At 39.8% G+C, this 22,526-nt stretch overlaps 2 protein-coding genes across 3 annotated transcripts in view; both read left to right on the top strand.

Moving 5' to 3' along the window:
• The window catches only part of LOC134480136 (disks large homolog 5-like), a 323,827-nt gene that overhangs the window by 79,552 nt on the left and 221,749 nt on the right, over positions 1 to 22,526 (top strand).
• On the top strand, positions 9,225 to 14,039 carry LOC148004052 (uncharacterized). Of its 2 annotated transcripts, XM_087564263.1 has the most exons (5): positions 9,236 to 9,407; positions 10,446 to 10,614; positions 11,830 to 11,979; positions 12,612 to 12,798; positions 13,746 to 14,039. In XM_087564263.1, exons 1-5 carry the CDS (start codon positions 9,281 to 9,283, stop codon positions 13,758 to 13,760), a joined length of 648 nt encoding a protein of 215 aa, XP_087420389.1. In that variant the 5' UTR covers positions 9,236 to 9,280; the 3' UTR covers positions 13,761 to 14,039. The 2 variants fall into 2 exon arrangements, with proteins under 2 accessions (XP_087420390.1, XP_087420389.1); XM_087564264.1 differs by lacking the exon at positions 11,830 to 11,979 and having other exon boundaries at positions 9,225 to 9,407; positions 13,746 to 14,033.

Below are 22,526 nucleotides of genomic sequence, written 5' to 3'. Positions count from 1 at the left end.
AAGAGTTAGACAGAACAATTTGCAAATTCATATGGAATAACAAAAAACCCAGGATAGCTAAAGCTATCCTCAACAATAAAAGGACTTCAGGGGGAATCACTACCCCTGAACTCAAGCAGTATTACAGAGCAATAGTGATAAAAATTGCATGGTATTGGTACAGAGACAGACAGATAGACCAATGGAATAGAATTGAAGACCCAGAAATGAACCCACACACCTATGGTCACTTGATTTTTGACAAAGGAGCCAAAACCATCTAATGGAAAAAAGATAGCATTTTCAGCAAATGGTGCTGGTTCAACTGGAGGTCAGCATGTAGAAGAATGCAGATCGATCCATCCTTATCACCCTGTACAAAGCTTAAGTTCAAGTGGATCAAGGACCTCCACATCAAACCAGACACACTCAAACTAATAGAAGAAAAATTAGGGAAGCATCTGGAACACATGGGCACTGGAAAAAATTTCCTGAACAAAACACCAATGGCTTATGCTCTAAGATCAAGAATCGACAAATGGGATCTCATAAAACTGCAAAGCTTCTGTAAGGCAAAGGACACTGTGGTTAGGACAAAATGGCAACCAACAGATTGGGAAAAGATCTTTACCAATCCTACAACAGATAGAGGCCTTATATCCAAAATATACAAAGAAATCAAGAAGTTAGACCGCAGGGAAACAAATAACCCTATTAAAAAATGGGGTTCAGAGCTAAACAAAAATTCACAGCTGAGGAATGCCGAATGGCTGAGAAACACCTAAAGAAATGTTCAACATCTTTAGTCATAAGGGAAATGCAAATCAAAACAACCCTGAGATTTCACCTCACACCAGTGAGAATGGCTAAGATCAAAAACTCAGGTGACATCAGATGCTGGCGAGGATGTGGAGAAAGAGGAACACTCCTCCATTGTTGGTGGGATTGCAGACTGGTAAAACCATTCTGGAAATCAGTCTGGAGGTTCCTCAGAAAATTGGACATTGAACTGCCTGAGGATCCAGCTATACCTCTCTTGGGCATATACCCAAAAGATGCCTCAACATATAAAAGAGACACGTGCTCCAGTATGTTCATCGCAGCCTTATTTATAATAACCAGAAAATGGAAAGAACCCAGATGCCCTTCAACAGAGGAATGGATACAGAAAATGTGGTACATCTACACAATGGAATATTACTCAGCTATCAAAAACAACGAGTTTATGAAATTCGTAGGCAAATGGTTGGAACTGGAAAATATCATCCTGAGTGAGCTAACCCAATCACAGAAAGACATACATGGTATGCACTCATTGATAAGTGGCTATTAGCCCAAATGCTTGAATTACCCTAGATCCCTAGAACAAACGAAACTCAAGACGGATGATCAAAATGTGAATGCTTCACTCCTTCTTTAAATGAGGAAAAAGAATACCCTTGGCAGGGAAGGGAGAGGCAAAGATTAAAACAGAGACTGAAGGAACACCCATTCAGAGCCTGCCCCACATGTGGCCCATACATATACAGCCACCCAATTGGACAAGATGGATGAAGCAAAGAAGTGCAGACCGACAGGAGCCGGATGTAGATCGCTCCTGAGAGACACAGCCAGAATATGGCAAATACAGAGGCGAATGCCAGCAGCAAACCACTGAACTGAGAATAGGTCCCCCGTTGAAGGAATCAGAGAAAGAACTGGAAGAGCTTGAAGGGGCTCGAGACCCCAAAAGTACAACAATGTCAAGCAACCAGAGCTTCCAGGGACTAAGCCACTACCTAAATACTATACATGGACTGACCCTGGACTCTGACCCCAGAGGTAGCAATGAATATCCTAGTAAGAGCACCAGTGGAAGGGGAAGCCCTGCGTCCTGCTAAGACTGAACCCCCAGTGAACTAGACTATGGGGGGAGGGCGGCAATGGGGGGAGGGTTGGGAGAGGAACACCCATAAGGAAGGGGAGGGGGGAGGGGGATGTTTGCCCGGAAACCGGGAAAGGGAATAACACTTGAAATGTATATAAGAAATACTCAAGTTAATAAAAAAAATAAAAAAGAAAGGAAGAATGGATGTGATGGAGAGGAGGGAGGAAGCAGGACAGCAGCCATGAGTTAAGACAGAGGAAAGCCTGGTCCTGAGGGCTGTCCAAGTGGAACAAAGAGCAGCCAAGATGCCACACTGTAAGAAAGAGTTCAGAGTCATTATTTGGAAATTAGACATAGTTCCATGCAAAACAGGCAGCTGCCCAGCTACTGTGCTGATTATGTGATATTATAAATAAATTAAAAACTACGTATAACCAGTAGCCACCTCTATAGAGGATCCTAATAGGAATACTTTATTTGCAGGGAAGGATAAAATACCAGAGGACACAGGAAAAAAATTTACACCACTAGGACAGTCAATCAAAAGTAGCCTACAAAAGTCTTAAAAATTAAGAAAATGACAATAGTTAACACAGAAGTTTAAATAATATTTACATATCAATAACCTCAATTCCCTAGTAAACAATCATATATTTCGCCTGAAACAGGATTGCCATCATGAGAGATATAGAGGGTATACTAGGGAAACAGAACAAAGAACCATGTCCCTTTAGCAATCCTATGCAGTTTCTCTATCTAGTTGACAGAATAGATTTCAAACTCATCCTGTCCAGAAGATATAAGGATATTCACTTCATACTTTGCAATTACTAAAACATACTACAATTCTAAATATATACATGTTAACAAAGACTTCCCAAATTTAAAAATATATATTATCAGATAGCTACAGGTAGTTATAATAGTGAAACTACAGATTAGTTATAATAGTGGTTGTGATTTGTATTACTTCTCCATTCTGACAACTTAAGAGATCATATGCAAATAAACAAAATAGGAGAAGCAGAATTAAGTGACATGATCAGGCAAATGGAACTAACAAACTACAGTGAACTATACATATATTTTCTATCAGCCTGTGGACATTACTCCAAAATTGACCACAGATTAGGAAAAAAAATAAGCCTCAGAAAATATAAGAAAGTTGAAGGAATGTTGTGCATTCTATCTGAGCCCAAAGAAATCAAACTGGTATCACACAATTAAAAGTACAGAAAATACACACACTAATGGAAAGTAAGTAACATATACAATACACTACTGAAGGATCAGGTGAGAAAAAAATAAGGAAATATTAAAATTCCTAGAAATGAGTGACATTGAAAATACAACCACCATCCACAGACCTATATGATACAATAAAAGTTTATGAATTATGTTACAATCACCAAAGCCAGAGGAGTGAACCCATATAATCTCTTTGTCTTCTGTCAGAGGTAGAGAATGTGGAGTGTGCGCTATTGGGATTATGCCTTGAATTGGCTTGCCACCTTCCCAATTTCCCTTTGCAATGATAACATATGTGATTTGGCATTACACATTGGATGTGTGTAATTGGCAATTTGATTTCATAGAGGGAATAATTAAGGGACTGCCTGCAGTTTTATGAAGCTCTTTGGACAAACTGTGTAGACTGTGAAAGACTATAGGGCTTTTGGAAAGCGAGCTAAGTGCATTTTTCATTACGATATGTTTAAGATCCTATGGACAATTGGGAGTAGAATGTGGTCTTTTGAATGATAGTGGCTCCCATAAACTCACATGTATGAATGTTTGTGGCTGATTAGAGGAAAAGTGGGGGAAGAAGTAGAAGATATTTTTTTTTGTAGGATTGTTATGGGATTGGGTTTTGAGGTTCCCAAATTCCATACCATTTATACTTAACTCTCACTTTCTCTGTGTCCAACTTGCAGATAAGATGTAAGATCTCAGCTAGTTCTCTAGAAACATGGTGGCCTACCTGCTGCCATGTACCCCCACATACTGATCACAGACTCATGATTCTTGAAACAATAATCCCCAATAAACTCTTTTTTCGAAAAGTTCCCTTGCTCATGGTGTCTCTTCGAAGCCTAGAAAAAAAGATTGGAAGGAACACTTAAGTGAAAAATTTCTCAATAAAATCCTGGCAAATAAAATTCAGATATATCAGGTAGCATGATCAAGTTGGCTTGCCTCCAGAGAGCAAGAATGTTTCAACAAATACAAATGAATAAACAATACACAACATGAAATCAAGAACAGGAAACACATGATCATTGCACTAGAGGCAGACAATTTCTTTGGCAAATTTTCACAGTGATACATGAAATAGTCCTGGAGAATCTGGGATATGGAGAAGATATACCTTAACATTATAAAGACAATTTAGAAGGCCAACAGCATCCTAACTGGAGAAAATCTTAATGCATTTCCACTAAAATAAGGAGTATGTCACAGATGTTCAATCTTTTCATCTAATCCAAGTAGTATGGGAAGTCTTCTCCAAACAATATGAAAACAGAAATATGTAAAGGCATGTCCATATGAAGGAAAGCAGTCAGAGTATTCTCATTTGCAGGTGATATGATCCATATGTAAAGAACACTACGGTTCCACTAGAAAATTCTTACAGCTCATGGACCCACACACTGAAATCACATTAAAATCAATAAAATTCCTGTATACCAACAATAAATATCAACAAACATACCAAGAAAACAAACACATTCAGAATAGCCTTAAAAATCTTGTAATAAATCTAAGAAAGTGAAGACATGTTACAATGAAAACATTAAGAAAAATAAGAAAAAATTGAACAAACCAGAAAATAAAAACACTTCTCATTTTCATGCATCAGTAGGATTAATATTGTTATATCAAATCCTACCAGAATCATCTACATGCTTAAATCCATCCCGTCCTAATTCTGATGTAGGGCTTCAGGGAATAAAATAAAGATCTCAACCAATGAAAGCACAAATGAGCAGGGCAGTCAGACACTACTACATAGTATACAGTACATCACTGCAGAATGCATCACCTTTAATAATTTCAAGTTCATTTTGGGGAATAGTAAAAAAGAAACCAAGTCTGTTGATATCATGAGAAGAGACACAAAGTCTATAGGAATTATATAAAAGACCCAGATATTGGTGTATGTACTTATCAGCCTCTGGGTTTTGAAAAAGAGGCCAAACTAAGAAACAAAACAAAACAAAAAACCCACCACCACCTCCACACACAATGTGCAATTTTCAACCCGTTGGTTCCAACTACTTCCTGGGGCAATCACATAGAGACATACTTTATACAGGATATTTACATCACCATTCAAAAGAGTAGTAACCTAACTTTATGACTTAGCAACGAAATAATTTTGTAGTTGGGGGTTGGTTACCATAAGGTGAAAAACTGTATTCCTTGAGATGCTTTTAGTCATGGTATTTTTTTGCAGTAACAGAAATGTGACTGATATGTAAAATGGTACCAGCACTAGTGGACTTGTTTTTGTGAGGAATCTCTCTCATTTTTTTGGGGGGGGGGGACGGTGTAAGACTTTGGATAGGGAAAATTTTGAAATATTTAAGCAGATCATAACACTCTCTATTAGTTTGCCACATGGGTGACATAAGTATTGTGAGTAGTGTGCAAAATAGAGCCTCTCTGATGAGACTTGAAAGGATGGAGGAATTCTATTGGTGACTGGCTTAGAGGCAATTAGCAATATTTTGGCAAACAATCTATATCCTTACTAACAAGATACCTGAATCTAAATAAAATGTAACGGACCAATAGTTTTGTGCAAATTCAAAGGTAGATAATGTGTGACCTTCCTCAAAAGGTGTGAATGTGTGTTCATATTTTCAATTGTTAATGTAGCCAGGACTTCAGTTAATCCCTCCACATTCAGGACTTGGAAGCATATGAAACTGCAAGATCTCACAGGATTTGGAAAATACCCCGATCATTGTAAGGTCCCCAAAATTGTTGTCACCCCACAAACATATGGATACAACTTTAATGAACATGACACCCAAACTCTCAAAGGAAGGATGGGTGGCTGCTTATTTGTCAGCAGTGGGTTATAGATGTTCATTGTCATTCAGGGGGTTGGTTGCAATTTTTACTGGTCATGGTCAGTGAGGAAACAGTAAAGGAGATTAGAATCAGGGATATCTTTCTTACTTGCTCTTTCTCTCCTCAAACCTTTTTCTCTGCTATCTATGGTTTTGGAAGCAGGAGAAAGGGGCTAAAATGATAAAAAGCATAGATTATTCAATCTCTTTTTATACTAGAAAGCAACTCCAAGTCTCAAATATTTTAGGATGGCATGGATTTTGAATGATGATAGAATTTAAAATTGTACTTGCATAAATGATTAAACTCTTGTTTAAGATATAAGTATATGAAGCTTATTCACACTTTGGTATAAATTCTAATTGTATAAAATTACCACTGTACACTGCCATGGATAATTAAGGAATGCAAGCTAGTACTGTCCAACTATAAATACTCAGTCTTCTGGGGAAATAAGGTACAGTTTAGTTAGTGCAGCTTTATGAATCTTCTTGTATGATTTCAAAGTTAAACTGAAAGTAAATCCCTTGGAAAAAAGCCACTTTTTTCCACTGAGATAGACTTTACTTCAAAAGGTGATTTTCAAATCCTGTAGAGATCTGAAGAATCTCCCATTTCAGATGTCCTAATAGTTAAAGGCTTTTCACAGTGGGAGAGACCTCATCTCTTTCAGTGTCCCCAGTATGTCTGAAGAAAATGATGGGCACTAAAGAACCCTAACTGGAGTGTCCTTCAAATGTGGCAAAGTGGCCATCGAGTGAAATACTACCCACTTACCTCCACTGCTGCCAGAAAGCTGTCCAGACTGTGGAGAAGGAGATCATGGGGAAGTCTATTGTCCCAGGCTTAGGAGGGAAAAAGAAGAGGATTGTCCATCAAAGGACCTACTTCAAAGGATGGTTGTCAGAGCCCCTGGCCTATTCTATTGACAGGGTATACCACAATGACACAAGAATATTTGCTGACTGTCTGACACGGTAGCCAACATTTTCTGTCATTTCTTTAGAATTGGAAGCTGTTTGCTCTGAATTTCCTGTTTACTCAGGCAACATTTCTCCTTCTCAGGTCTCAGATGGAGATGATTAGATAGTTTACTCTTAACCTTTTCTTGTTATGAGACACAGAAAAGAAAACGAGTTCACCATCACACAGGAATGTGACAACTAGGAACCTGACAGGACCAGGGGGGACATGGGAGGTCCAGAATGAGGGGCTCGACAGACAACCCACTGCAGCATCAAAATGCCCGCCACAACCGCTGTGGCACCATAAATCCTGAGCCCTGAAGGGGATGACAATAGAGTGTGCATGGCCTGACTGCAGCCCGGGACTTTTCAAAGCTTGTATCACCCCCGAGCACTTACAAGAGTGAGGAGAAAGGCAGATGCCCAGAAGCTGCTGCTGTAGTAGGAGGCAGTTATGGCAGTTGGAGGTGGAGGTGGAGGCAGAGGAGGGATGAGAGAAGAGGGAGGAGTTTCCCTGGAAGGACCAGAACAGACAACATTCTGACTACTCCAGAACCCCACCCAAACCCAGCCCATGCCACAAATCCCGAGTCCACTGCCAATCCTCTTCATGCTAAGCATTCACTTCTTCATCCCCAATGTGCTCATTTTAGTTTTTTTAAACTCCTTTTTTGTTCTCTGTGAATTTCGCATCATGCAGCTCAACTCCATTGATATCCACCATCACCTCATATCTGAAGTCCACCCTTGCATCCTTCTCCATATCAGAGAAAAAATAATCTACTTGTGGAAGTTGAAAAAAGAAAAAGAAAAAAATGCCAATATGTCCACAAAAGAGGTTTAAAATTATAAAGATGAAGGACATAAACCCTTATATTATTTAAAATTTACAAAATTACTTTTCATTTCAAGAGAGTTATTATGGCTAATAAGTGCAAACTATGATAAATAGAGAATATAAAAGCTTAAAAAGTGAGAGAAAATGATTCCGGTACAACATTTTACACTAATATAATTTAGTTCATGAAGTACCTTTTCCAATTTTGCCAAATACAAATGGACTGAATATTGTGACAGTCATTCTTATCTGATGCATCCCATAAATATTCTAATTTTATCTAGCTGATCAGTGTTAAAGATAAAGGTATTTTTTAGGTGTAAAATGGGTAATGATTAGGTGACCTCCCTCTGTACTAAGGTGTGTCAGCTTTCAATTTTTAGTTCTTTACTGGCATAGAGCTAAGAGCTGGCAGGACTTTTTCTTGTCATTTCTAGAGCCCAGCCTGAGGTTTGCTTTTTTGTAGATGTTTGACCTTCTTACCAGCTCAACATAAGGTAAGAGATCTATCAGCTGTTGTCTCACCTGATTTAGATTGAACGAAATAAAGATCTGATGGCCCAGAGCTGCAGCAGAATGTATGTGGGCATAACTCCAGGCAAACAGAGGAACATAGGGTGAGACAAGCTGAAGCTGGAGATTCAGAATAGACATGGTAGGGAAGAGATATGGACCAAAACACGGCATACATGTAAAGAGATAATCACCCGTTGGGACTCCAAACTAGAAGAGTGGGGTTAAATATAGAGAAGATAGCACGTGCTCAGTGAGAGGCCCAAGATACAAACTGTCAGACAGAATCTCATGATAGAGCTTACATAGGCCTGTGAGCAATGCTCCTTTGGTGACGTTGGTGCAAAGAGGAGAACCCCACAAGCACCATGCGGGTGCCTTCATTGGTGGCTAAAGCATTTCATTTTCCTCTGGCAATTTGACTCCACACTGTTCCTAGCACCATAATGATTTCAACTCTTTCTCCTAAGGGATTTTGGGGCAACTGTCGAATGCTAAGTACAAGGCTTCATGAGTTTTCCCATAACACACACCCATGTTGCAACCTATCCTGCAGTCTATTTCTTGATGTGATTTCAAGCACATGTACATAAGGACACAGGAGAAACTTTTGACTGCATATTCAAACTGGTATTATTTCTCAGGAATTTTTAATGGCTAATATTGATGAATAAGGATAATTTGACTTAAGATGAGACATTTTTGGGCAGGATTTGGAGGGAAACATTCATTAAAATGCATAGGAATTAATAAGGTTTTTATAATCAAGCCTTGAGGAAAATTTGGCCTTGGAAGCAGGAGGTACTCAGGGGCTATGCCCTGGGAAGGTATCCTGGAAGGGGACCTCAGCTTATGCACTATACAGGGAGATTATTAGCAGAGAGGCAAAGTCTGTTCACCATGACATCAGCTGACCCTTCTTGAACATTCTATTGTGTCCTAGAGAGTTCTTGGCATCCTCTGTGATGTCACCAGTGTTGTAGTAACCACCAGTGCCCTACTTTTTCTCAGTCCCTGCTTGCAGATACACAGGAAGACATGTATTCCCGTCTTCGCAAGCATTTTGGGAGAGTGAACGTTGATTTTGGACAGACTGGAGTGAGGGAATCTCGCCTTTCATCAAAAACAAATGATGGACAAAGAAAGGTGGCCTGGGGAATGCGGAGTAAGTTCTGTGAATTGTAGGCTGAGCTTTCTTTCAGAGGGAGAATAGGCTTAGGCTGACCTGTTTACCAATGGGCCACAACAACTGGAGTATCTGCAAAGGAATTGAAATTCCATGAAGATCACAATTCCTGAAAGTCAAGGATTTGAGAACATTAGTTTGCCCATCCCCAAAGGGAGGATATGGTAAGGCCAATGCTATTATTCTGTGAACTTCTGGCCTTCATTTTTAAAGTGCATATGTTAAGTTACATTGATATAATAACACCATCAGGAGACATTGAGTGTCCATCTTTATTGAATTTAGACAGAGTATAAATCTAATTCACTTTCATTGCTTCTTTAAATAAAGTAGATCTCTGACTTTAGTATCAGGGAGAGAATTATGCTTCTGGCAATGACCTTATGTTCTTAGAACTCCTTTGACTTTTTCTAATTTTCAGGGATAGGACATCCTTAGCATTATACATTAGAGTTTGTGTGTTACGAACATCTTTTTACAGTTCCAAAACGATGTGGAGCAAGTACACCAAGATTCAGCCTGTAACCAATTGGTACTTCTGTGGCATTTGGTGTTTCAGACAGGGGAATTGATAAGTCTGTTGATGGTGACTTCCCCCTCAAAGCTTTTTAACTCCAAATGGGGTGGCCTAGAGTATCAGTGCAGGACATCTGAGTATCTCCAATCACTCAAAACTTTTGGAGGTTGAATTTATCATCTGACTTCTGAAAGTACAGGGGTTAGGGTCCTGAAAGAAAGTTGTACCCTGTTAAGTTGATAACAATCCTGTAGAAACCATCTCTGTGGTACTTGAGTATGGTTGGCAGGCATAGGGAACACCCGGCATCTGACATCTCTTGGTCGCTATAGAGTGCTGGGAGAGTTGACTTCCACTGAGGAGGTCTCTTAGGCAACAACAAACTCGTTGTGGTGACACTGTGTTCTACACATGCTCTTCTCCTGTTAGGGCATCGCCATGGTCTATGTACACTCCCCTAGTCTCTCCATGAATGTTCACTTGTGTTATTCTACCTACAGAGGATGGGAGACTGACATCATCCCCTGGTCCTGTGGTAATCAACAAGGAGGCCAACACGGAGAACACAGAAGAGCAGAGACTGATTAGACAGCTGCAGTCAGCTACTGAGGAGAGAAATGAGCTAAGAGATCTCCTGACTTATGTGACAGAGAGATACAGGAACAACAGGTATGCATTGCTCCAAACTGCCTTGTGTCATTCATGGATCTGCAATGTCATCTCCATCTTATTCTATTAAGGTGTTGGGTCTAGAAAGCTGTGCCTCCCTAAATACTCGTCCTAAACCTCATTTCTGATATAGAGGAGATTCAGAACCTGACCCTTGGTCAGGAGTGAGATGGGAAATGGTCTCATCTGCTTCCTCCAGTTGCAAATCTGAACTTGTGGCCTTAGTGAAGAATTCAGGGATAAAGTTACTGGAGCATGAGTTCCCAGTGTGCATTTGGAAAGCCCTTGACAGGTGGTAGCTTTGCAAGGTTCTAGGTGCTGTGAGTTTGGGTGTGTGCTAGGAAGGTGACTGAGTGCTGGACTCTTGTTGCAGTACCTAAGGTGACAGATCCCAAATTGTTCATCTCAATGTTTGACTAGATGGCCAGAGACACAGGCCTGCTCCTTCTTTCTTGTTTACCTCTGAGCCAATAATGTGGCATGCATTTCTACTGATTCTGATTGTTTCTCTGTTTCCATATTTGGCTCTCTTTCTCATTCTGTTACTGTTTACTTTTCTTTTCCTGTGCCTGTGTCCCACTTTCTGTATCTCTGTTTGTACACACTTACATGCATATGCACAATTTTTATATGTTTATATTCCCCCCACATACACTTGGAATCTAGGGGTCTATGTTTTTGCCTGAGTATTTACCTGTATAAAACTTTCATGGTGATGTGAGTGCTTTGTTTTGGGAGTCCCTCTTTCAACTGCACACTTCTTTGCAAATGTGCTCACATTTGTCTGTATATTTGTGCCTTTGGGCAGATTATAATTTTGTGGCGATTTCTGGTCTCAACTCCATAATTGTGTGAAATGTCTGTCTCTACAATATTAATTATTCACAAAGTAGAATTCCTGTTGTCAAAACAGGAAAATTGAAATCACAGTTTTCTAGGTCTTGGAGGCAGTAGAGCTGTGGCCTAGGCCCTTGTTAGCATAACTAGCTTGACTGCAGATCCAGCCCTTCTGAGTGAAGAAAGGGAACCTGGGAACCCTTTATCTGGATGCCGAGCTTATGGTGTCTTAGGCCCAGAATACCAAGTTTCTGAAGCTGAAGAAGATGCCAATATGTACAATTCAGAAATTGTGCTTCCAAGTCTGGGGTACTAGAAGATCAACCCTGAGTTCATATATTCCTAAAAGAGGATGTTCACTGGGTTTTACTCTCCTAGGATCTGCCGCTACGTCAGGTCAAATCCATTTTATGAAAAATTGAAGATAAAGGAGAGGGAGGTCATGTCATTACTGCACAACTTAGAGATGAGGAACATCGAGCATTGTGAGAAATTTCAGGAGCTCCAGAAGGAGATTAACTTCTATCGGTGAGCACTGGTCAGAAAGGCCATTAACTGTGCTTTGCCCACACCTGCCTTCCTTTGTTCTGATTGGAGGTCTGCAGTTCTGACTCCATGTCTTGTGCTCCTTAAACATCACTGTGCCCTGGGCCTTTTGGACTCAGTTTTTAGGTCCACAGGAGACTGTTACTCATACCCAGAGTGTCTAGGCATCTTCAGAAGGCTCTAGGTAGACCAGTACTGATTCAGCTCACCAAATGGCTAATAGGCTGAACTGGGCCTCTGGGGTCACACCAGGTTCAACAAAACTCAATGTGTGGACCAACAGGATAACATGACCTTCCCTTAATTCTACTGACCTCCTTTGAGGGTATTTGCCCACTATTAATTGATGTTGCCCCCATGCATTTTACTTCCATTGATAGATGTATATCCCCTGTTTTTTTGGAGAGACATAGACTCTTCTTGGTACTTGGGTCACAGAAACAATTTATTCTTCCCTGAATTGGCTGCTTGATGTTTGTGCAGCAGCCTTATGTGTCAAGATGTATTGTATGAAGTTTTCTTTGGTATCTGGGTCCAGGGCAAGTTTGTGGGACTTCGGAGTAGAAATGGGAGAAAGAAGCTGCAGGATCTAACTATGCAGAGTGTGTTTCCAGCAACCTGCCCAGCCGGATCCATATGGACAAGATATGTGTGCAGAAGAAGTTGTTCCCATTCAAGAAGGCAAGAAAAGCAGAACATCTGGATTGTGCACCACTGCTACAGAAATATTTGGTTGACTTGCACAAGAACGATAAGGATGAACAGGAGAAGAAGAGCAACCTCCAGACCCAGCCACATCTGGTAGGGACAAGCAGCTGTGTCAGCTTAAGATCATCTCATTCCATTTGCTAATTTCATACCTGTTTGCTTTCCCCTACCAGCTTACTAATTTACACTCCCAACAGTACAACCACCTCATGCAATGGAATTGTTCATTGCTCTGTCTATGCTCAACTATTCTGGGAAGTCCAGCACTTTTCAGAAACTGAATGATTAACAAGTATGCTTTGCTGCTCTTTTTGAAGCTGCAGTCTAGAAATGGTGACAGACAATTGATATCATAATATTTCCTGTCCCAGTGATAGAATGGATGCTATGTAGTGCTTTGAACAAGTTTTGGTCCTGTGATCAATGACATTTTTTGGTCATGTGACCTCCAAGTTGGGAAGCACCTTTCAGGGATAATTACCGAGTGCAAATGGCAAATTAATCCTTGTCATTGTCTTTAATCTTGGTGACACATGGCCTTCACATTTCTTCCTGTAACCCAATGAGGTCTCTTCCCATTGCGCTGTTCATGGTGTGCACTGGTTTAACTCTGAGTCCCAGATGGGCAGCACACATTACTGTCAGGGTTGCTGTAGACTTTGCCCTGACCACAGACACACCAGCAATGTTATCAGATAACACATCAATGGTGACCTCCAATAGAGCTGAGGTGGTACAAGGCAGAAACCTGACAGCTGGCATGCAGGTCTCCAACAAATCAGTGTCTGAATAACTGCCTTCCTCTCCCTGGTCTCAGAAAGTGCAAGAGAGCAGGAATGGGACACACAGCAGGAAGGGAGCATCCTGAAGAATCTGTTGCTTTCTCAGGAGTCCCCTGCTGACTACCATCCTGAATAGTAACAACATTTTTTGGATGAATAGTATCCCTCACAGTTAATTTATTAATTGCTAAGAAACCCTAAATTTATCTTTCACTAAGCGAGCCTGACTGATTGAGGTCTTACTCCCTTTCTTTTTAGGATAACACCATTTGAGAGAAGACTTGGGGACTGCAATGCCATTTGCCTGCTAGAGGAGAAACAGCAATATAACTGTGCTTCAAAATGTTCACTAAGAATATGCTGTTTAGAAATATTTTTGTTATGATTTTAAATGAAGTTTTCTTTTTGTTATTTCATAGTTATATGTTCTTGTTAATATTTTTCACGTTTGAAAATACTTTTAAATATTTATATTAATATTCATTTTAATACTTTTTTGTTTTAAATTGCATTCCTTATGAATAAAATTTGATTTGTAAGTCTTGACTCTGAAACCATCTTTCTTATTCAAGTGTTCTGTCCCCTCCTGTGCTCTTAAAACTGACGGCTAGAGATGGATTCTGCATGGTCCAGAGTCTCTGGGCTAAACAGTGAATTCAAAGTCACCAAGGGGTACTAAGTGTGATAGCGTATATTGGCTGGATAATGTGTTCTTTTCTTGGATGCACATTTTATGATGTGATCACTGCCATTCTTTATCCATGCGGTCATGTGTTCTGCTAATCTTAGTATATAATAGTCTACAACACACATTCATCATTGATCCTGTGTAACACATATTGACTAATATACACTCATAGTTGTAGAGCTGAAGAAAAATTGACAATGATTCCAAAGAAATATAGAAGTAATCATAATGGAGAACCATGTGCTTCATGCTTTCTTGCAGTACGCGGTCAATATATCCACACAGATAATGACCTTCAAAATCATCTTGGGAAATAGGTTTTGATAAATGCTGTTGTCCTAGACCATACATATGCTGTGTTGTTATTGTTGCGGACTAGGCATAGAATGCTCATTTATGTCAATGGGTCTTTTTCTCTACTGAATGTCTGTGGCTTGTCCTGGGTGAAATTCCCTCATAGTCCAAAAGAAGAAATCACATCCCCTGTTGTAGATGATTGTTAGGAACCATGTGCTTCTTCTGAGAGAGCAGCAGATGCTCTAACCTGTGAGGCAAGACCACAGCTCCCGCAGGATGCTTTTGTATTTTGAGAGCATGTGCTCTCTTAGGTGGACAAGGTCACCTCCAATTAAATAGAAAGATCTCAGGGAATGTGTATTCAAATTTACCTTACTGAGCTGTGCAGGCTCAATGTGTTAGGCTACCAGGAATCCATACAGGGCCCTCTGTCATTGTGGATTCAGGATGTTCCTCCAGCATCACTTAGTTTCCATATTAGAGCAGATCCTTCACCTAGTATCAGTGATGACCATATCTACTATGCACATTTTATAAAATACAGAATGGAAACTATCTTCCTGTAGGCCAGCTGCACATAATGAATTCTTTTGATAGACAGCAAGAAAATTATCTTAATCTAAGATGTTTAGGGAGGAACCTAAGAGCAAAAATAGTGAATGCAGCCTACAGCTGTGAGCACATGTTTCATTTGGATAGCAAGCCTGTGCAAACCCAGAACCTAGGTGGGCCAGTAAAATCTGCCTTTTTTCCATGACAAATCTAGGTCCCTGTTGTAACAAGTATTTTTTCCAGGTGACTGATTTCCAATTTATGGAATTGAACTGATTTACTCAGAGTCTGAGTTACTCAAAACGTAAAAATACAGAAGTAATAATCCAGAATGTCCACAAACAGTTGCTGTCACACCAGGGCTTTAAAGCTCAGCAGTTACAGAAGCAATGTAGTGTTTGTTTATTCTCAAACATAGGTCCTCTAGTCATTCATTATGAGCTAACCATGCCACAGAAAGTGTCATCTGTATCAAAACAGAAGCTAGTGGTAACTAGACATCCGCCACACTATAACATTGTTACTGTATTTGAGGTCCTCAGTTACTATGTAAGGACCTGGGTCTTGCTACACATACTCATAATTTATAAGACTTCAAGACCATATGGGCTTTGTCCTGTTAATGCTACCATTGGCATACAATACCTTGGATAAATTCAACTGACTTCTGTAACAGGAAACAAAATTTCATGTCATCCCTTTCTGAACAAACTGTCCTTAGTGTAAAGTGTAATCTCAGGGGCCTTCCATTCTCTCTGTGATTCCCAAACATTTCAAGTCTTCAGACATTTCTGTCATTGTCCAGTACATGTCTTGAGATGTCCACATTGTCAGCTAGGTGTCTTCATCCAGCTTGGCCTGTAATTTTCTAGAACATTAATAGTGTTCCAGCCTTAGGATTTCATTCAGTGTTACAGTACTTGCCAACCTGCTGAAAACCCTACTTTCCACCCTAGTCCTGTGTGCTATGGCAAAAGAAAAAAACGAACCCCAATTGTACTTGAAGGATAACCTCCAACAAAAGGAGAGGCTGCATATGACCTTTTAAGTAACTCTAAGCCACCATTTCCCCACACCTTCCTCCATTTATTCAATTACTAGTATATTTTCATTAATGCTCACCTTATTTTGGTGTACAAAGAATATGCACCATGTCAGTAAAGTGTGTGTGTGTGTGTGTGTGTGTGTGTGTGTGCGTGTGTGTTCATGTCTAGGTTTGTGCCTGTTCTTCCATGAACTCACTATAAAATTTTATAAAATGACTTAGAAGACTCTAGTGAAAACTGTCGAGGTGCATGCAGACTTGTGTTACTACTGTCCCATGGTACCTTGCAGGAAACACTGAAACTATGGCCTACTTTAATACAACCTGAATCCGGCCTCTGCATGGTTCTCAGTAACATTTTGACATCGGTACCACTATAGAGAGCAGCAAAAGCTTCATTTAAGACATGCTGTTGGTACCAAGGTGAGGCAAAGCCTCGCCCCATAGACAAACTGGTAGGATGTGATGGCAGCAAATAAACAGGCTTTTCCCTGTCCTGTGTGTCTTTCCATCCACAGAGGTCTCTCCTGCAGGAAATACTTTCACGTGCTTCTTTAAAAGCACCTGTTCCTCACATCTAGATCAGCTGTGAATATAGACTTTTCCAGGTAAGTCTGAGTGTTCCCACTCCCAGCTCAGAGCTGCACCACCATAGGGTCCTCCAGCCACAATGAAGGGTAGGTCCCATGGAGGAGTTAGAGCAAAGTGCCCCTTCTGAGAAGTGACATAGAAAAGAAGGTTAAGAAATTATAGTCAACACCCAAGTGTTTCTTGTAGAGAAAGGAACCAGATCACACTGTTAAACAGTGTAGTCTATCACAGGACCCAGTTCTTTGCCTGCAGAAGATTTTTCTGGAGATTAGTTGCCCAGTCAGAATGGGGTTACATTCTTGATCCATGCTCACTCCCACAACAAAAGCTCCTCCCCTAGAAGTCCTTGACTTGACCCAAGTCCTTTTAGGACCAACAGACAAGAGAGAACAGAGTGCATCCAAGGGAAGAGAAGAGGCCAGAATGATTATACCCTGGAGAAATCCCCCAAATCGGCCACCTAACAACACTAGGGTTTGTGCTTATTGTGGATTTCAGAATCTTAAGGTCAGATTTTTCTGATAACACCTGCTAGGTGAAGCTGAACTCTACTGTAGGTGGGATTATCCCAGGCAAGGAGGGGATCTGGGTCTCTAGGCCTGTCCACCTTCTTCATTCTCCTGAATGTAAATGTTGGTCAGCTCTAAATCTGAAGTGGGAGTTGGTTTTTCTCAACTCAAACAGATGATATTTCAATTCTCATACACTATGTGAGAGACACACAGTTACCCACGGGGGATTTGAACTTATTTCTATACAAGTGACGGTGGTCCGAAAGAGGGAAACCATTCCTGTCTTTAGCATTCTGCCTTTTTCAGAGACTACAGGGACTAGCTTCCTGGACATACATGTACAAGCAGACAGACATTGTAAGGGGGAAAATTGAGGTAAGAAATGTGCTGGGGACAGTGATTTCAGATTGTGCCTTTAGCAAGAAAACTCTGTTGTCATTAAGGCAAGCAGCCTTGAGCCTGCTGACACTTGTTACCACTTCTCCGTGTCTCTGCCATTATGACTACTCCAGGTCCTCCTTATATAAAGGCTTTCTTTTAAAAAAATTATATAAAGCAATGTTTCTCAGCCTGTGAGGCACAACCTCTCACATTGACAGCATATCAGATACGTTGCATATAAGATACCTTGCATATTATGACTTATAAGAACAGCAATATCAAGTATGAAGTAGCAATGAAAATTTTATGGTTGGGGTCACCACAGCATGAAGAGCTGTATTAAAGAGTTGCAGCACTAGGAGTGTTGAGACCCACTGCCATAGAAGCTGACACATGGGAACAGACTCCTCACATGAGTAGAGGCACATGGCAAGGGATACTGTGTCCCACACTAGGACCCAGAGACAGAATCTATCCCAGGAGTCTGTGTGCTCATCTTGTGTTCAGTTCTCCAAGGTTCAAGAAGAGCATTGATCATCTCAGGAGAGTCACCTTGCACAGCCCACATCAGGCCCAATGCTTCCCTTCACAGAGAAGGATGTGGGTCTAACTGACAGCCAGTGAGACTGAGGGATCTGGTGATCAATGGTTCTGAGCTGTGATTTCTTCACCTGTAAAATGGAGGGCTTTCTGCTGAATTGGGTTGTTGTGGAGATGAACAGAACATACACACTGATCAGGGCCTCCCTGGCATGGTTAATTGGAAATTTTCTCTGGTGATGCATTGAAAAGTAGAATCTCCAGCCACGTGGGGTGAGATGCCGGGTGCCATACAGGTGGTGTAAACATACTGTGACTGTAATGCTACCTCGAATTTACACCCTAGGCTCTTGTTTTGAATTTAAAAAGACGAATCAAGTACAAACTGCCAATGTGAAATAGTCATGATCAAAATTAAGCTAATTCCTCTGAAGTCATTTAGTTTTTCTTTTTCTGCATCTATATTGAAGGCATCTAGAGTAGCACTAAATGAGATCCTAAAGCCTTCTATTAGGGTGCTACCCATCCATTCCTCTCTCCTTGAGGACCTCTCAGGTGACTAAAGGAAACCTGATTTCTTGTCAGATTGTTCCCAGCTGGTGTGATCTCTCTGTCCATGGACCTTGCCAAAAGCTGCAGAGCCAATGTGCTGTTTTACAACACAAAATTACAGACATTAATTTTACCAGTGAAGTTCCTGGACTCAGATGCTGACGTCAAGTAAAGCTCCCAAGTGTGCTTCCTATTCACTGACCTCCCAGACGAAGGGCATTCTTGGTCCCTCTGAACACTTTCTTAAATATCCTTCAAATCAAAGACTTTCCATTGCCTTAGTTATCTTCATTTGCTTTCAAGTCCTGCCTTGATCTGCTCTGGACCTAAGTGCACTTTTTACCTTTGCAATAAAGGTGTGTGGTAGGTGAGCCATACAGTAATCAAGTCCATGTTACAGCAAGCAAACGGCTCTTGTATAAATGTCTGTGCCCTGGCAATGCTATAACACAAAATAGTTTTTCATTAAATAATACATTCTTTGAGATCACAGTCTGATCAGATATTTTGTAACCTAACTTACAAATGTTCTCTCTATTATATAAATCAAGTTCCCTCATGTGTATTCTGGTCTTTCTCTATCATGTCTGATTGCATCATCGTAGGAATCCCAGGGAACATGAATCCTGGGCTTTAGAAACTGTTGTATTTGGCCAACCAGGAAAGAAACCCATCCAGGAGACTACTGATACTTGACACACAAGTTCACCTCCCTATTTACTATACTTTATGGCAAGAGGTCACCATTCCTGACCATGTCTCATTATCCAACAGGATAATAAATTGAAGAGTTGGGGTCAAGGAGGTCACCCAAGAAAGCACAAAAAATCCATCTCAGATAAACATTTACAATATATTGAATCCAAATATCCATGAATTTCAGGACACAACTTAAGTCTAAACCTAAGGATAACAGATATAGAGAGAATTGAAAAGGCCAAAAAAAAAAAAAAAGAAAAAGAAAAACAGAAAAAAAAACCAACAAGCCTACAAAACATCAAATTAATTGTAGGAGAAAAATTCCTTCCTTCACATAAAAATTAAAACATTAAATGCACGATCCAAGAAAGAACATTAAAAAGGGGTAAGGTATAAATATCCAGTACCAAATGAATTCAGACCTATTTGAATTACACCACATTTCTCAACAGAGACTCTAATAGCCAGAAAATCTTAGGCAGATGTAATGCAGACCCAAGCTCCTATACACTGTGTAGTTCCCAATCACCATAAATGGAGAAACCAAGATATTACATGACAAAATCAAATTTAAACAATATTTTTCTCTAAGAAAGCACAAAAGAGGATGATAGGAGGTAAAATCCAAGACAATGAATTAAATTTTACCCAAGAAAAGCCAAGAAATTAATCATCTCACAAAAATTTCAAGAAAGAAAGGACACAAACATAATTTCCTCTATAACCAGAAAAAGAAGAAAAAGCAGCAATCATTGGTCTTTAATATCTAACCAGACCCTCTGTGACCAATTCCCCAGCTCCTAGGGATCTAACTGCAAGCCAACGTGTATACAAGTATGGGTCTATGTTCCTAGGTACTGTGTATAAGAGGATTGATTTATTTTGTATCAATGTGGTTGTAGGACCTTGACTCTGGTAGACCTGTTGCCCCACCAAATGGAGATCCTAGAGGTGTGAGGTGGGAATGGATATGTGTGAGTTGGGGAGCACTGTTATATAGGGAAAGTTGAGCAGAAATGTGATGATAGGCTTCATTAGGGGATTTTAGAAAGAGGAACAATATTGGAAATGTAAATAAATAAAATACACAATTAATAAGAGATAGCCAAAGATCAAATAAAAAGTAAAAAGGTAAAGGAAAAATTAAACCAACCAAAAAATAAAAAAGAAAAGAAAAGAAAACCCTGTAGGGGACTGACCTAATTCTGCTTGTATTTTAATGCTGATTGGTAGAATGTAAGACTGGTTAAACCCCCCAAAAAAGTGATTCTGCTCCCAGTTAATTGTGATTATAAAGAAGCACAGCAGAGAGATGGTGGAGGTGAGTTTTTGAGGGCTTTGCTAGAGAGGATCACTAGGAGGGAAGAAAGAAGAAGTAGCTGCCAAAGAAGAAAGGACTAATGGATGTGATGGTGAGGAAGGAGGAAGCAGGACAGCAGCCATGGTTTAAGGCAGAGGAAAGCCTGATCCTGAGGGCTGTCCAGGTGGAAGAAAGAGCAGCCAAGATGCTGCATAGTAAGTAAGAGTTCAGAATCATTGTTTGGAAATGAGACCTATTTCCATGCAGGACAGGCAGCTGCCCAGCTACTGTGCTGATTATGGGATATTATAAATAATTTAAAAACTATGTATAACCATTAAGCCAGCTCTACAGAGGATCCTAATAGGAATACTTTATTTGCAGGGAAGGATAAAATACCAGAGGACACAGGAAATAAATTTACACCACTAGGACAGTCAATCAAAAGTAGCCTACAAAAATCTCATAAATTAACCAAATGACAACAGTTAACACAGAGGTTTAAATAATATTTTCATGTCACTAAACTCAATTCCCTAGTAAACAATTATATATTTAGCATGAATCAGGATTACCATCATGAGAGATATAGAGGGTATACTAGGGAAACAGAACTAAGAAACATGTCCCTATAGCAATCCTATGCAGTTTCTCTATCTAGCTGACAGAATAGATTTCAAACTCATCCTGTCCAGAGATGTAAGGAAATTCACTTCATACTTTGCAAATACTAAAACCTACTACAATTCTAAATATATACATATTAACACAGGCATTCCAAATTTAAAAATATGTTATCAAATAGATATGAAACTACAGATTAGTTATAATAGTAGTCTTGATTTGTTTTACTTCTCCATTTTGACCACTTAACAGATCATATGCAAATAAACAAAACAGGAGGAGCAGATTTAAGTGACATCATCAGGCAAATGGAGCTAACAAACTACAGTGTACTATACATATATTTTCTATCAGCCTGTGGACATTTCTCCAAAATTGACCAGAGAGTACGAAAAAAACAAGCCTCAGAAAATATAAGAGCATTGAAATAATGTCGTGCGTTCTATCTGAGCCCAAAGGAATCAAACTGGTATCACACAATTAAAAGTACAGAAAATACAGACACTCATGGAAAGTAAGTAACATAAACAATATACTACTGAAAGGGTAAGGGGAGAAATAAATAAGGAAAAATGAAAAATTCCTAGAAATGAGTGATATTGAAAACACAACCACCATCCACAGATCTATATGATACAACAAATGTTTATGAATTATGTTTCAATCAGCAAAGGCAGAGGAGTGAACCCATCTAATCTCTTTCTCTTCTGTCAGAAGGAGAGAATGTGGAGTGTGGGCTATTGCGATTATGCCTTGAATTGGCTCGCCATCCTTCCCAACTTCACTTTGCAATGATAACATATGTGATTTGGCATTACACATTGGATGTGTGTAATTGGCCATTTGATTTCATAGGGGGAATAATTAAGGGACTGCCTGCAGTTTTATGAAGCTCTTTGGATAAACCGTGTAGACGGTGAAAGACTATAGGGCTTTTGCAAAGCAAGCTAAGTGCATTTTTCATTATGATATGTTTAAGATCCTATGGACAATTGGGAGTAGAATGTGGTCTTTTGAATGATGATGATCTCCATAAACTCACATGTATGAATGTTTGTTGCTGGTTAGAGGAAATGTTCGGGAAGCAGTAGAAGATATAGTTTTGTTTTGTTTTGTTTTGTTTTGTTTTGTTTGGTTTTGTTTTGTTTTTTGTAGGATTGTTCTGGGATTGGCCTTTGAGGTTTCCAAATTCAATACCATTTGCACTTAAGTCTCATTTTCTCAGTGTCCAACTTGCAGATAAGATGTAAGATCTCAG

The sequence above is a fragment of the Rattus norvegicus genome, chromosome 8 (genome assembly GCF_021556685.1).
Source record: "Rattus norvegicus strain SHRSP/BbbUtx chromosome 8, alternate assembly SHRSP_T2T, whole genome shotgun sequence".
NCBI classification, from domain to species: Eukaryota; Metazoa; Chordata; class Mammalia; order Rodentia; family Muridae; genus Rattus; species Rattus norvegicus.
This window is presented reverse-complemented; position numbering and strand designations above follow the sequence as displayed.

Excerpts from the sequence above, each read along its gene's own strand:
- LOC148004052 (XM_087564263.1), top strand. The coding sequence starts at position 9,281 with ATGTATTCCCGTCTTCGCAAGCATTTTGGGAGAGTGAACGTTGATTTT. Across the intron at positions 9,408-10,445 it reads GGTGGCCTGGGGAATGCGGA|AGGATGGGAGACTGACATCA; the intron begins GTAAGTTCTGTG and ends TTCTACCTACAG. Across the intron at positions 10,615-11,829 it reads GAGAGATACAGGAACAACAG|GATCTGCCGCTACGTCAGGT; the intron begins GTATGCATTGCT and ends TTACTCTCCTAG.